Genomic DNA, 14,671 nt, shown 5'->3' on the forward strand with positions numbered 1-14,671 from the left:
ACTTCTATGAGATCTTTTTTGGTTTTGACTTAAAACATACGAAAACTGTATTGGTATAAATTGTTAGTTTCACAGAGGTCAGTACTGGGTCGAGTTCTGTTTAACATCTTCATTAATGATGTGGATGATGGGGCACAATGTGCCCTCAGCAAGTTTGCTGATGACACAAAACTGGGAGGAGTGGCCGATATGCCAGAAGGTCGTGCTGCCATCCAGAGGGACCTCAACAGGCTGGAGTAATGGGCTGACAAGAATCTCATGCAATTCAACAACAGAAAGTGCAAAGTCCTGCACCTGGGGAGGAGCAACCCCATGCACTATATGCTGACAGCTGCCTGGCTGGAAAGCAGCTTTGCAGAAAAGAGCCGGGGGTCCTGGTGGACACCAAGTTGAACTGAGCCAGCAATGTGCCCTTGCTGCAGCTAACGGTATCCTGGGCTGCATTAGGAGGATTGTTGCTAGCAGGTCAAGGGAGGTGATCCTTCCCCTCTACTCAACACTGGTAAGGGCATACCTGGAGTGCTGTGTCCAGTTCTGGGTTCCCCAGTACAAGAGAAATACAAAGCTACTGGAGACAGTCCAGCAAAGGGCCACTAAGGTGATTAAGGGACGAGAGCATCTCTCCTATGAGGAAAGGCTGAGAGACCTGGGACCATTTAGCCTGGAGAACAGAAGGCTCAGGGTGGAATTTCATCAATGTGGACAAGTATCTGAAAGGAAGGTGTAAAGAAGATGGAGCCAGGCACTTTTCAGTGGTCTTGTCCAGTGACAAGACAAGAGGCAACGGACACAAACAGGAGATTCCATCTGAACATCAGGAAACACTTTTTCACTGTGAGGATGACTGAGCACTGGCATGGGTTTCCCAGGGAGGTTGTGAAGTCTCCATCCTTGAAGCTATTCAAAAGCTGCCTGGACATGGTCCTGGGCAATCAGCTGTAGGTGACCCTGCTTGAGGGGAGGGGGTTTGGACCAGATGACCTACAGAGATCCCTTCCAACCTCAACCATTCTGTGAGTCTGTGAAACAGCGATAGAAATAATCAGCTGTCCACACTGTTTCAACTTCCGGAAGTTTTTTCAGAGACTGCAGTTAGATAAAGTTGAACAGAGGAGCTGGGTCAACAATATCATAACTATATGAAAACTCTCCCTCAGAGCATCCACAGTAGGTTTTCCTGCCTACTAGTCCCCCTTGGTATCTCAGAATGTACTAGGAATTTTCTGTATGTCAAAACAAGATGGAAATTAAACAGGAATTCAATCAATTAGACAAGCCCATTTTCCCCTTGCAATTTAAATCCATTTATATAAGTAGTTCTAGGTCAATTTATCAGCAACCAGTACCAGAGGATCCATCTCATTACACAGCTATAGCTTAGCTCAGGCAAGCAACGTTACAGCACCTGAAACCAAATGAAACAGGGAAAATCAGGACCCAGAGTGATTTATGTATTTTGAGCTAATTTATTCCATCTTTGCCAGAATTTATGTAGCAATTCAGGTTCAATATGAAAAAGAAAAACAATCTAAAGGATCAGGTTAAAGTAGTGCTTGATCACTTCTCTCTGGAAAGTCGTCATTTATATAGGTAGTCTGGGCAGCATAGCTATATTAATACATGGACCGCCAACTTTTTTTTTGTCTGATATTGGCAATGAGCCCAAAGCATGGGGAAAAACAAAGTTACAAAAACTATGTTATAGTCAAGGCTGATATCTTAGGCTACTGTAAATAATTTCCTTCTGGTTCTGCATCTACCAGTGTATTTCTTGCTGTAAGGACTGTATTTCATGAGCAGAAACAATTGAATCCATGCTGCACCAGATTATTTGCTTCTTTTGTTCAAAAGACAATTCTGGTAACTTTTCAGGCTGATTTATGGCTGTTTCTTATATGTTAAAATTCTTACGTAGCCCAAGAAATCCTAGCTTGCAGTCTGGGCTCATGAAAGAGAAAACTCACCTGAAGTCCATAATTATTTCAGGTAATATACAAAACAGTTGGCCTGCTTGATTCAAATCAGTTTACATTAGAACTGTGGTCAAGAACATGTCTTCATGGAGAACTCTTCTGTTAATGTTGCCTTTTTCTTTTGTTAAAGTTATAGCAGAAAGTGTGAGGTTAAGTTTGGTTTCAGCTCACGTACTTGTGGTTTTTTGATTCTTAACAGCTTTTTTTGTAGTTATCCTCTGTATGACATATGTGACTCTTCCTGTTTTGTTTTCTTTATATTTTCTTTAGTTATAGATAGTAATCTGGTGATTTGATTTTTGCTTTGTTTTTTTTTTTAAAGAATCTGTCATCAGCCTTTAATATTCTTGAACAGAAGGTTTTTATGCACTTCTTGCCCATGAAAAAGACAGTACACTGTTGATTCTGAGTGTTGCTGAGGCTAAATGTCTTGCTTGTGCCTCAGTTCTGGTCTCTTTGCTCTGACTGCTAAGTGCATGTGTATGTAGCCCATGGAGGTGATTTAGGCGACAATGTATTAGTGATGCATAGAACAGTTTTCTTGTGTTCAAGCATTTGATTTCCTCAGGAAAGGAGACAGCATTAGGCATTGGCTGCACGGTGTAAAACTGGACATGAAGAGCTGTAGTACGATCTGCAAAACACGTGCCGTAAAGCTATCGGAGTTGTATTGGACTCAGTGTATTATTGGAACAGTAGGACCTTACAAAGATTATGTGGAAAATGCTGTTACGGAAGCATGACTAAGCCAGCCTCCTTTTCACCGAACCTAGCTGGTTTGTTGTGAGGCTTTCCTAAAGGCTGACTGAACTAGAGCGGTGAATAATGAGAGCTAGCTGGCTGAAACAACCTGCAGTAGATAACAACGGTGCTAATGTGTTGTTGGAGACATTCTGTTCAGTGCTGACAATCTGATTGCATAACATAGTTTGTCAATCATTTATTCAACAGGTTCCTAAAACTTTCTTCTCTTTCTCCCTTTTTCAGACAGCATCAGAGGCCATATGCATGTTTTTCTGCTCAATCTGTGAAGGCATTCACAATTGTTCCATTCGCATGTGGAACTCATCCCAGTACCACCCTGTTGCCTGCTGGCAAGTGGGGATCAAAGCAATGTAGTTTCTGGTCCTGTCCACAAAAAATTTTCTTAAGCCCATGTTTTTCAACAGTTGCATCTCTTTCATTGCTGGCATCACTGAGCAGTGCAGGATGTGCAAGGCTGGGATTAGTGCAGGCAGTTTAGCACCATTTTTTGAAGTTGGCTATGCTGTCCCTCACCATCCTGCTGAAGATGTCTTTTACATCTGTTGCCGATTTTTCTGCATTCAATGATTGTGTTGCAAGTGAGGCCAAGTAGACTGATTCCCTAATGAACAGGGTAATGTTAAATTTGGGGGATTATCATTCTGATTCCCTATGCAAAATACCTTTGGTACAATAATTCATAACAGTTAGAAATATGTTTAAAAGACATATGCAGAAAGGAATATGAAATTTTACTGGGCTTTGAAAGGTAAATTAGTGTTTATTTATGGGAAAAATAAATTCTTTACACTGTAATGAAATGCAGGAAACTTCAACACAAATACCACTCATAGTTTTTAAAGAAGGAGCAAGTATGTGTGGAAAAAGCTTATTGGAAAAAGCAAATTAATTTGGAAGACCTGATGCAGAAAAAACATTTGGAAGCTTTTGAATTAGTATTTCCAAAGCACAGTGTTTATCTGTACAGAAAGTGATTTGATACTACAGTGTCTGATAGTTTTGGTAACTTTCTTATGCTTTCAAGTAGGTTTACTAAGAGGGAGGTAGAGTACCAAGATTGATTTAGCTGATTGAATTGCTGGATTTTCTTGATGCCTCACAGTTTTCTTACTAGCATGGAACTGACAGATCGTTACCTAGCATATGTCGGAGATAATATTTACTCAATAAATACTACTTTAAAATATATCATATATAAAGTTGGTTGAAAAGCAGAATTGCATAGCCCCAGAGGAAAAGGAATGGCATTGAAAGTTTCATAGATAATTTGGACTTTGATTCTTTTCTTCTGTTCCATTTTGCAAGAAGTATACATGTTACATTAGCATCACAAATGCAGAATATGATCATGCATGCCATTAACTACAAATGAAGTGGTTTTTACACACGTCATAGTGTGATTTAGTGACTTGGGGTCGTGTGGTATTTGTGGTTAACTTTCTTAGCCTCAATGAGGGTGAAATACTTAGAAGGGAGGAAGGATGGATTTGTGGTTTAAGTATGAAATTGGAAAACAGGAGATCTATTTCTGGTTTGATGACAGATGATTTGATTTGTGGGAAAATCATTTTCTGTTCCTTAATTTCTGCTTATGTAAATGGGAGAGTTACAAAAAGTATTGCCTATTTCCACTGAATAGAGGACTTAATTCATTAATATTTGTAATGTGTTTTAAGACAACAAAGGGGAAGTTAATATAAAAAAAGTGGACTTGAAAGAAGTTACTCATTTAATACCTCCCTCAAAGAACAGTAACCTGGCAGTAGATTGCCCTGAAAGCAGTATCTTTTACTGGTGTGATTATGTCCAATTCATAGCTACCTGTAACAACGACGATAAATTTTAAAGTTGTTTCTGTGTGTTTTCTGTCATATCTACCATATTCTGTCATCTACTATATCTACCAATAACTGTCAGCCTTAACGTATCTACCACTTGTATCTTTTCAGCTCTTTTTTCTAAATATTGCCTGTCCAGTCGATGCCACGGAGTATTCCAGAAACTGGTTTTGTTCTCTTGTTTTTTTCTCTCAGGAATGGTTATGGCCACAAAGAGTGCATTAGAAAGCTGTATTTAGCCCTGCAGCTGAAGTTTTAAACACCGAGACTGCTGGGCACAGTCTACCCCAAGTGAAGTAGAAGTAAGTATTATTGTTCAAGAGGAACAGGTCCCATGCATACAAGAAAGGTTCATTTCACTAGAGAAAACTATAAGCTTCATTTCATTAGAACTGGGTTTCCTGTTAGCCTGTTGTTTTTTAGTTGATGTTACTTGTTTTACCAGTTACATATATTGCTCGTGACATTGGTTCTTTAATGGAGTTTAACACTGCACTGCATTGTTTTTTTGAAAAATATGAGTACTGTACTGAGCAGTGTATTGAACACATTCCTGCCTGTGTTGTTTAACTGTACTGTGCCAGACGTCACTCTGTCACACTCGCCATCCCAGAAGCAGCAGTTGTCATCACCACCTTTACCATCCCTGCAGCAGAATTAGCAAGCCCCACTCTTTAGAGCATTTCTTCACTCTCTGCCACCTTATCACCAAAATTCAGTTTTGTGTGTAATCAGATGTGCCTTTATCACTTACGATGTAGAATACAGCAATAGAATATATACTTAGGGCTTCATCCCCTGGGAAATTCTAGATAATTCAGAACCTAATGGGCCTTCTAGTGGCATGGGCAACTGCAAGTATTTTAGACTCCTCCTCTGCTCTCAACTCAGAGTATCTTAACAAGTTTAGGGTCTTGACTTTCATAGAAGGGTCTCAACCTGAGCTCAGTATATCCATGAGACTGAAAGTCTTAAGATGAGGATCATGGCTGATAGTGTGTTGTCTTTGGCACAAGGTGCATAAAGATGTTTATGGGGGAATGGAGAAGAGTAAAATAAGCATGGTGGGAAGGGTCACTGTGCTTGCATAAAATAAACACCTTTTCAGGCAAAATTTACCTTCCCATTTGCAATTGCTGCATGCGTTTTGACTTTTTCATACACAAGGGTACAGCATTGGTGTTCAAAATACTATGTCTTCCTCTGTGTTTCTGCTTCAGTGTTGCTAATTTGCAGCTAAAAACCTGACTATCATGTTGCACTCCAACCAAGTGTCTTATCAGTATCTTTGAAAAAGCTTTCTTGGACATTTGTTCTTTTGCTCCATTTCATCCTCTGCTTGGTAGCTGGGTATGTGCTAGTCATCCGAGTGCTTGATGTACAGCTGCTGAACCTCTATTGCTAATGTCTTGCTGAACATCAAGTCAGCCCACCCTATAGCTTCAACATTTGCCAGGCTTTCATACTGCTTCACTAAACAGAAGGCACAAAAGTGCTTCTAGTAATACTTCCAAGAACTTCTCCATCTTCTATATATTACCTTGATGCACACCTAAAATAAATGAATTTATAAATGTTCAGTCCCATTGATGGGTATGGAAATGCAATACATGATCTTTCAATGGCTGGTTAACAGTTTTTTCAGGCTGATGTTCCAAAACAAATTGTAAAGGCAGCAGACATTAACCAAAAGCAGACAATCTTAATTGGAGTAGGCACCACGTCTGACCAGCACACGAGTATTAACATACAAGAGTGCCAAACAGGCTGCTGTGGAAATCTTAAATACTGAGTGCAATCTGGAGAGATTAAATGATCTTACTGTCATTTGCAAGTATACATGCTTTAAAGGAGTAGCGTGTGCTTTAAAGTTGCTGTGTATGTAAGTACCACTCTGCAGCATTGCATGGAAGGAATTGATTTTATGATGTATCCCTTTGGACATCTGAAGGAAAGTGTCAGGTTGCCCTAGACCTTAATTCACAGTGAAGTTCAAATGTTGCTTTTGGCACCTGTCCTGAACTTGGCTGCGGTGTAATTTGTGGACAATTTTTTTTCTACAAGTTGGAGAGATGCAGGCAGATGCTGTTATCTGAAAGAAATCCTGTGGTTATCACAAATAGGATTTCTCCCCTTGTGCCCATAAAATCTTGACAGTGAATTCAGTCTGTTATCCCACAACAGACATCCAAGTGGAAAAAAGCGATCAATCAATCGAGAGCTGGAAATCAGCTCCATATTTCAGCAAGAATCTAATCTGAGCCAGATGCTCTCCTGTCTTTCCCAAATGCCACTGTGTCGTCGTCTTCACTGTTTGGCCATCAGCTTCTCATGTGAATGGAGGGAACCAGGTTTGGTCCTCGGTGCAGTTTTTATATCTATCTGAGTCTTCCAAGGGGGCTTGCTTGTTATCTAAGCATAGGTAACGAGCACCTTGCAGAATCATCACCTTGTAGCTTTTACAGTTGTTTTTTCTCTGTGTCTGAAAAGTGCTGGGTTGAGGCTGTGGACAGAAGGCTTAGCAGGGGGAACGTATGGTCCTGAGAAGATGAGAAAAAGAGGGGAAAGAGCATTGGAGGGGGCTTTCTGCTGCAAACTTGAGCAGAAAGTGGTAAAACCACTCTGGGGAAGGATGTAATTTTTGAAAGCTTACTGGCACAATTTGTATCTTGTGCAAAAAGTAGTTACCTTTGTGTAAATTGCTTGAATTATCTGTGAAGTGTTTTGAAGGTGGAAAACGCTCTGTACAGAACTACCAGCTCAAATCCAAAGCCTGAAATCGTATTTGGCTCCATAAAGGATTTGCCTTTGTGTACTGCACAACCCAGAAGATCTTTGTTTTCTGCTTGTAAGCTGCAGCCAGACCCTTGTAAGAACAGCTGATGAGCTTTAGCCTTGATTTAGGCACAAATCAAAACCAATGCTGCAACCTAGTCCAAGTTGTTGGCCCCATCTGTCTGTAATCAGAGGGATCTCAGAGCAGCTCTGACCCTAAATTGGTGACAGGCTGTTATTAAAAGTGTCCCTTAGTAAGTCTCGAGAGCTGTAGTTCATAGAAACGAACTAAAAATAACTGCTGTATTTTAGCATGTTAATGTAGATTACAGATGCAGTCATTGCTGTTGGTAGTGGTGCTAGGATGTCATTACATGCTGTGTGGGTAATGTTTAAACTTGTTGCTTTTTTGTTCTAGACAAGGACTGGGACACCTTATGTCACACATGCCAGCATCTGAGAGCTATTAACAGGAGCGTTTGAGCCAGAAAAAACACATACACCTTGTAATTCTTTTGAAAAGCTCTGTTCTGGGGGAAGTTTGATTGGTAAAAAAAGGCCAAATCTTAACGCTCTTGGCTTTAGATGTGGACTTTGCTCGCAGAGAGGCGCGGGCGGCGGTCGTACCTCATGCAGTTCAAGCTAGAAAAGCTTATAAAAACAAAGCCCACTAAGACTCGTAGTGTCTTCAGAAGGAAGAAGACAGAAGGAGCTGAGGGCTCGTTCCCACTAGCTCCTCCACCAGGCGTACCGGCACAGCTGGCCACACACCGAGGGGCCGGGCCCTGCCCGCGGGGGCCGCGCCGCGGGCCGCCAGGTGCCCCTCGGCGGGCGGGCGGGCGGCCCGACCGCGGGCGCCTCTGCCGGGGACGGGCGGCGCTGCCGCTCCTCGTGCAGCGCCTCCTCCGCCCGGCAGCGAGGCGGGCGGGCAGAGAGTGAGGGGCTCGCCGCCGCCGCTCCGGAGCTGTCGCAGCGCAGCCGGCGTCGGCGGCAGCCGGACCCCCCGCCCCGCAGCCCGCCTTGCAGCGCGGCGGTGGGGAGCGCCTCCGCCACCGCTGCCCACCTCGGGCCGCCTCGGCGGCCAGCCCGCGCGGCGGGAGAGCCCCGCCGGCCATGGAGCTCTCCCTGCGGCTGCTCCTGGCGTCCTGCCTCTCCCTGGGGGCCGCCGGGGAGTTTGACAGAAGGTAGGCGCGGGGTGCGCGGAGGGGCGGTGATCGGGGGCCGGCCGGGCAGGGAAGTTGGTGTTCCCTCGGGCAGGTCGGAGCCCCGGCGGGGCGAGCAGAGGGAGCCCGGGCTCTCCCCCCGGCGGGCGGGGGGCTTCGGCGCCGGCGGCTCTAATGGCCCACGGGCTCCTAACTGCCACCAGACCGCCGGGGCGCGAAATGGCGGCGGGGGGCTCGTTACCGGCCCCCGGGGCTGCCTCCCGGCAAGGCGGGGGCGGCCGGAGCCCTCGGCAGGACTTGTCTGGGCGCCCCCGCCCCCCCAGCCGGGAAGAGGTGCCCGCGGCCACGGCGGGCTGGCTGAGGGGCCGAGCGCCCCGTCCCCGCGCCCGGCGGGCGGCCGCAGGTGGAGGCGCGGGGCCGGCGGGACCCGGTGCTGCTCCCGGGGTTCCCCGGGACGGACTCGCTCGGCCCGGTACCCCCCGCCCTTGGCCCGCGCAAAGCGAGCGCCGCGCATTGCTCGGCAACCTAAATATGGGCTTAGGTATAAAAAGTTTATTGCTCTGGCAGGGTTGCGTCCTGCAAGAATTAAAACCAAAGCACTTTGCGTGCTGTAAAAATAAAATTAGTTTATTGACGCCTCGAGGCACTTGAAACGGAATACGGTGAAGATTGCAACTCAAGTTTTAACATGAAGCAAAGTGAAAATGAATGCTTGGAGAGCGTGTGCCTCATGGGTTGTGCGGAGCTGTGTCAGGTGTAGTGAGCGGCAGTAAGGCGCGTTGGAGAACGCTTCATGGATGCTGCAAGGAGCGGACTGCCCAACGCCACAGTTCTGTGTGCGTATAAATCAGCCAGCATGATCCCCTCTCCAAGGATTTCTTTAGGATTTGTTGAAATGCAGTGTTCACATTATTGCAGCTCATCATTAAAAAACATTAACAATTTATGTCAATACTTTGTAGTTGCTTGAGGCTGTGGTATCTTTTCCTTGGAACAAGGATGACTACAGCTCTCGTTTTGTATTTAATTTCTGCTTAACAGTTCAGGAAGCTTTTGTTTTTATTTTTTTTCCTTTAATGTTTCAGTGAGAAAATTTGGCCATATATTGTGAAATAAACCAATGCTGAAATTTTATGATGGTGGTTTATTCTGTGTTATAAGTTCTGTGTTTCAGACTTCTGAAATTATTCAATACCAGCCTGGGAGTGGCAGCAGTGAGCATATTGCAAAGCATGTCAGTTTTTTAAGGCTTTACAAAGTTACCCTAATTGTCTTTTCCCCTCTTTGCCTATAGTCATTTACATTTTGTGAACTAAACACAGTATTAATGATAGAAATATCATAGACTCAGCTTAGAGCAGTTACTGTTTTTAAAAAAAAAAAAGATATATATTTCCATGCAGGAGAGGTTTTTGCTGGTCTTTGTCTTTTGTTTTTCTTAATCTAGCTACTTTCAAAATGTTTCACCAGACTTTTTTGAACTGCCTTGTTCAGGTGGCCCAGACAAATAGTCTCCTCCACAGGACTGTGTCGGTTTGGAAGTAGAATTGACTGCTGCTGGGGCTGGGCCCGATTGTCCTGGGGACAATGCCAACGTGAGTATCATTGCTGCTGGGGCTTCTAGTCACTTGTAGAAAAGGCTTGTACACACCTAGTCACGTCTTTCACGTGTTCACACACATTCTTACAACTCAGGGCTTAGGCTTTTGCACGTGTGAGTCTGACTTACTTAGAAGGATGTTGTCAGGTTAAAATTCTGTCTATTATTAACAGTACTAAAGATGATTGCAATCAAGTAAGGTAAACTTTAGTTAGGGCAATGAGAATTTGGGAATTTCTGTTTGGTTTCCACTTCATTTCATACTCTGGTCTAACAGCCTGACGTAACACTACACTGTGTCATGTTACAAGCACTGCAGGGCGAGAATATTTGCATCCGAGAAGGAAACCCAAATTATTGATAGTTCACTTAAAAAGTCGATGGGAACGTTCCAATTAGTATTAAGTACAAACATTCTTTCAGTAACCCCAAACTAAGGGTATAAATCTGCCTGACAGCATCCTTTTACTGGGTCACACGTGAAGAAAAACATCTCTGAGATTCTCACATCTATTTAGAATCTTTGATTTAATTGCAGGATAACCAAGCAGATAAGTCTTCATTATTAACTACATCTTCAAAAGGTATTCTGTGGTGGCAGCTAGCACTGTGTAGAAGTTAAAATTGTTAGGAGTGTCACAGAGACCTCAGCTTGTTAAAATTACGGCCTTTGATACCGGGAACGCTCGCTCATGTTTTTAATAGTGCGTACATGAGTGATATCCCCTAAGTTTTTGCAGGAGTGAACCTATAAATACTGGTTCTCTTTTTTTTTTTTTTTTTAAATTTAGATAAAAATGTCTGCAAACCAGACCATTTTCTGCCAAGCCATTTTTAAAGTAAAACAGGTATTAAATATTGTACGTTGCTTAGTTTGCAGGGCAGTGACTGTAGGTAGCAAATATTAGGCAAAAGATAGAAATAGCATTGGCAATGCAACTGTAAACTCTCAGCAAAGGTTTTGTTCAAATCTGTAAACAGCAAGACTGGCTTCTTCCTTCCCAACTGTGTTAAAAGCCCACAATGTTTAATAGGTATACAAGATGACTGGTAAAAAAGCTATGTAAAATACTTCTGGAACATAACATCCCTGATATGTTTTTTTTGATGCAAAGTTCTCAGGTAGATATCTCTCAGGCCATACCATGAATCATTCTGATTTTTAGGGCTGTAGTTGGTAACACATAGTCCTTTCCTTGGGATGAATGTTTGTAGAGAAGGAAGAAGAATGTGGAGTAGGTTGATTGAGGCTACTCCAGAGATGATAGAATCTCTGTCCATCTTTCATAACACAGTTTTATTTGAAAATCATTGAGCATTTAAATGTTTGAGGCTGCGAAGGCTTAACTGGCAAGTATCAATAATTCGCATTGTTTAAAAAAAAATAAATGCAACAACAAACCCAAAAAACCCCAAAACACGAAAGGGTCTCACTATGGCCCTTCGACAAGTTGTCTCCTGCGTTGTGACCATAAATTGCAGCTCATGGTTAGGCGGAAGTCAATTTAATTTATATTTGTCCTTTAATTTCTCACTATTACCAAGTCTGATTTGGAGTTGCATTTTTATGATCTTGGGAGACAAGAATAGCATAAAGTGATACTATCAAAAGATTCATAACTAAAAGTTGAAAATGAGACAAAAGTAATAATATACAGAAAGTATTTTTTATTTTTTACTCTTTGAATTTTGTCAATAAGTTCATTTGTAGTGCCAACTTTTTCAGGTACCATAAATGCTCTTTTTTTAAGGCTAAAGCTAGGTTAATTCTCGCCTCCTTCCACTGCATTTTAGTCCATTATTCACAGATTTGTTCTCCATGCACATTCCCAAGAAGTGCAGAGATGGATTTTATGTGGTCATCTCCAGTAGTTGGGACCAGACTTTCAAGAGAATGCAATTTTCACTTAGGTGTCTAAATGCATTTTTTCCCCCCTTTTTTTTTTTCACATACTGGGTGCTGATAATTTTTGAATTGCTGGTTCAAAAGAGTCTCAGACATTTGGGTGAAGAACTTACTAAAAACTTAGCAGCTCCTTCTAGTTTTTAAATGGGAGCCAAACTTGCAGCAAAATAAAGCAAGAAAATCTGCCCCAGTTGTGGGTGGTGAAAATTCCAGTCATATCACAGAGTGGGAGATTACACTAAATGAAAGTGAATCTTTATAGTGCTCGCAGCCAAATAGAAAACCTGTAGTCAACTCTCCACCTTGGGAATGTGGCATTCGGTATGAAGGATTAACCTGGCACAGAAGGCAGCATTCCTGGCCTCAGAGGAAAACTTTACTGTTTTACTGTACAAAGGGATATCACTGAAAAAATTCCAAAAAGCCAAATACACAATTATTTCTCCTGCTTTCTCTATGGAGAAAGGCAAACCTCGTAGCCCTGTCCCCAAAATGAGTGGCATAAATACATGTCAGACATTCTCTACTAGATAAAAGTTTTCTTTGCCTTTCTAGAATAAATTGTGTTTGCACAATGAAAACAAGTATAGAGTCAGGCTTAAAAATTAGTAGTGAGACCCAATTTACAAATGAGTCCAAAAAAGAAGCTATAACTCTTCAGGCAATAATGCTGAGCTCTTTATTAGTGAGCTTGAACTGCTTTTCTCAAACTAGTTTGAGCCATCCTTGGTATGCCTGCAAGTGCCTCAGCACCTTTGGACTCTCACCTGCTCATGCATAGTTTACTATGTAGGCACTGATCACCTCTGAATTTATCTTTCTGACAACAAATGTAAGGTGAGAGCCATGCTGGAACCAGAGTATAGCAAGAATACAGGCTCCGATACATGACAGGGTTGTCCCAGTTTACGGAGACCTCTGAACCATGATGAGTCATGGGCAAGTGATCGCTAACATACCTGGCTACATTTTCTGCCGTCCAGCTGAGCTGCTCCACAAAACACGTGTGGGCATGCCTTCTGCCCATGGCTATTGAGGAAAAAATGTGTTAATTTAAACCAACTGTGTGATTTAAGGTAATGGTTTAATTGTGACAGAGGTTTAAGCCTGTATATGTCAGCTTTAACAGGGTAGGATTGTGGCACAGCTGAGCTGACAAGCGGTAACCCATTAAGCCTTGGTAACTCGGTGCTCCTGATCTTCCATCCATAACCCACCCATACAGTTGCAAAAGGAAACTGAACTGCGTTAGCTAAACTTGCTTTTGTGAAGTGTGGAGTAATTCCTTTTATGTCCCTTTGACTGACAAAGGAGTGCACATAGAGCATAATCGTGCTTACTGCTGCTTAGTAACGCAAGTCAGCATAACTCAGCTGTCTTTTTCAATCTTATAAACATGTAGGAAGAAGTCAGGCCCCTCCTTTAATTTACACTCTTCCTTTAAAACATCCTCTGTCTCCTGTTAATAAATTACACCAGTCAAGACTTGTACATGTAAGGAAGGGCATGTAGGTCTGATCTGTCTGTAAACTTGCTTCCAAAGCCTGTCAGTGTCAGCTGTAACATCTCAGCTAGTAGAAAAATTTTCTCTTCAGTGATGTGAAATTGCCTTCCCAAATGCTCTTTCCCATTCCAGCAAACGCACTTAGAAGGTGTCTCTCCAAACTGAAATAATCAAGAACTTTGAAACAGGTTGGATTTTTTTTTTTCCTTCTTCCTTGCAGGTTGTGAACACCAAAGTGAGATCCATGTTTAGGCAACTATATCCATTTTGAGACTGATACAAATACAGCCATATTTTCAAAGGGGCTGAACAAATGTAACTCAAATAAATTCATTGGCATTTCTAAGTCCTTGTAAATTGGAAATCCATTCACACTTACTCAGTGGCCTCATCTAGATCTAAAACGGTGGATATATTCCATCACTAATGTAACTAAGTAGCCTTTCTGAGGTTTTGATCTGGTATATAAACCAGATTTATTGGTTAAACCTGGTGTGTAGAAAGGCTAATTTGGAAGCAGCAGCAATGTTTAAGCAACAGCTCTTAGTTCATGTGAAGTAGCCTCATCATTGGTAGAGCTGATCCTTTACACTGATGGACCCACAGCATCAGTGCTTTAAAGCTAGGTGTTAAATATCACAGTTGAAATTAGTCCAATAATCTCATGTTTTTGCTGACCCTGAGGGATTTACTTGCACCTCAATAAGTAGTAGTGGGAGTAATAGCTGTAGGTGGGAGTAATCACACAAAAGCCCACTTCTGTGAAAAATGGTGTGTTGATAAAGCACCTGATGAGATGTGTGTAAAAATAGGGCTGTTGTCTTGATTTTTATGTGTTATTGTTATGCACACAGCAAAACTATAACCCAGAGCAAAAGAGAGGCTAGAGAGAGTTTCTTCTGGATTTCTTCTCTCAGAGTAGGGGTTTTGACATCCTGTGACAGAGCGTTTTTGGTGAGAGCAGGTATCAACAGTACATTTTTAATTCATAACTCCTTTTGCATTGTAAGGCAACTGCATCTGTGATACTGAGTGTGTTGTCCTAACCCAGAACCCATTAAATGTGTTTTAAAGTATACAGGGAAAACCAAGTCAGGGCATGCGTCATTGCACACATCTTGCACAAACACACTTTCCTGCGTGCCAG

The 14,671-nt window shown here is 42.5% G+C and overlaps 1 protein-coding gene across 1 annotated transcript in view; it reads left to right on the plus strand.

The window, feature by feature from the left end:
• The first annotated feature begins 8,431 nt into the window (after nt 1-8,431).
• NPNT (nephronectin) overlaps nt 8,432-14,671 on the plus strand; it is a 54,513-nt gene continuing 48,273 nt past the window's right edge. Inside the window, exons 1-2 of the mRNA XM_075149700.1 lie at nt 8,432-8,535; nt 10,009-10,109. Of these exons, the coding sequence (XP_075005801.1) occupies nt 8,465-8,535; nt 10,009-10,109 (172 nt within the window). The 5' untranslated portion in view covers nt 8,432-8,464. The remainder of the gene's footprint in view (nt 8,536-10,008; nt 10,110-14,671) is intronic.

Source organism: Calonectris borealis, chromosome 4 (assembly GCF_964195595.1).
Source record: "Calonectris borealis chromosome 4, bCalBor7.hap1.2, whole genome shotgun sequence".
Lineage (NCBI taxonomy): Eukaryota > Metazoa > Chordata > Aves > Procellariiformes > Procellariidae > Calonectris > Calonectris borealis.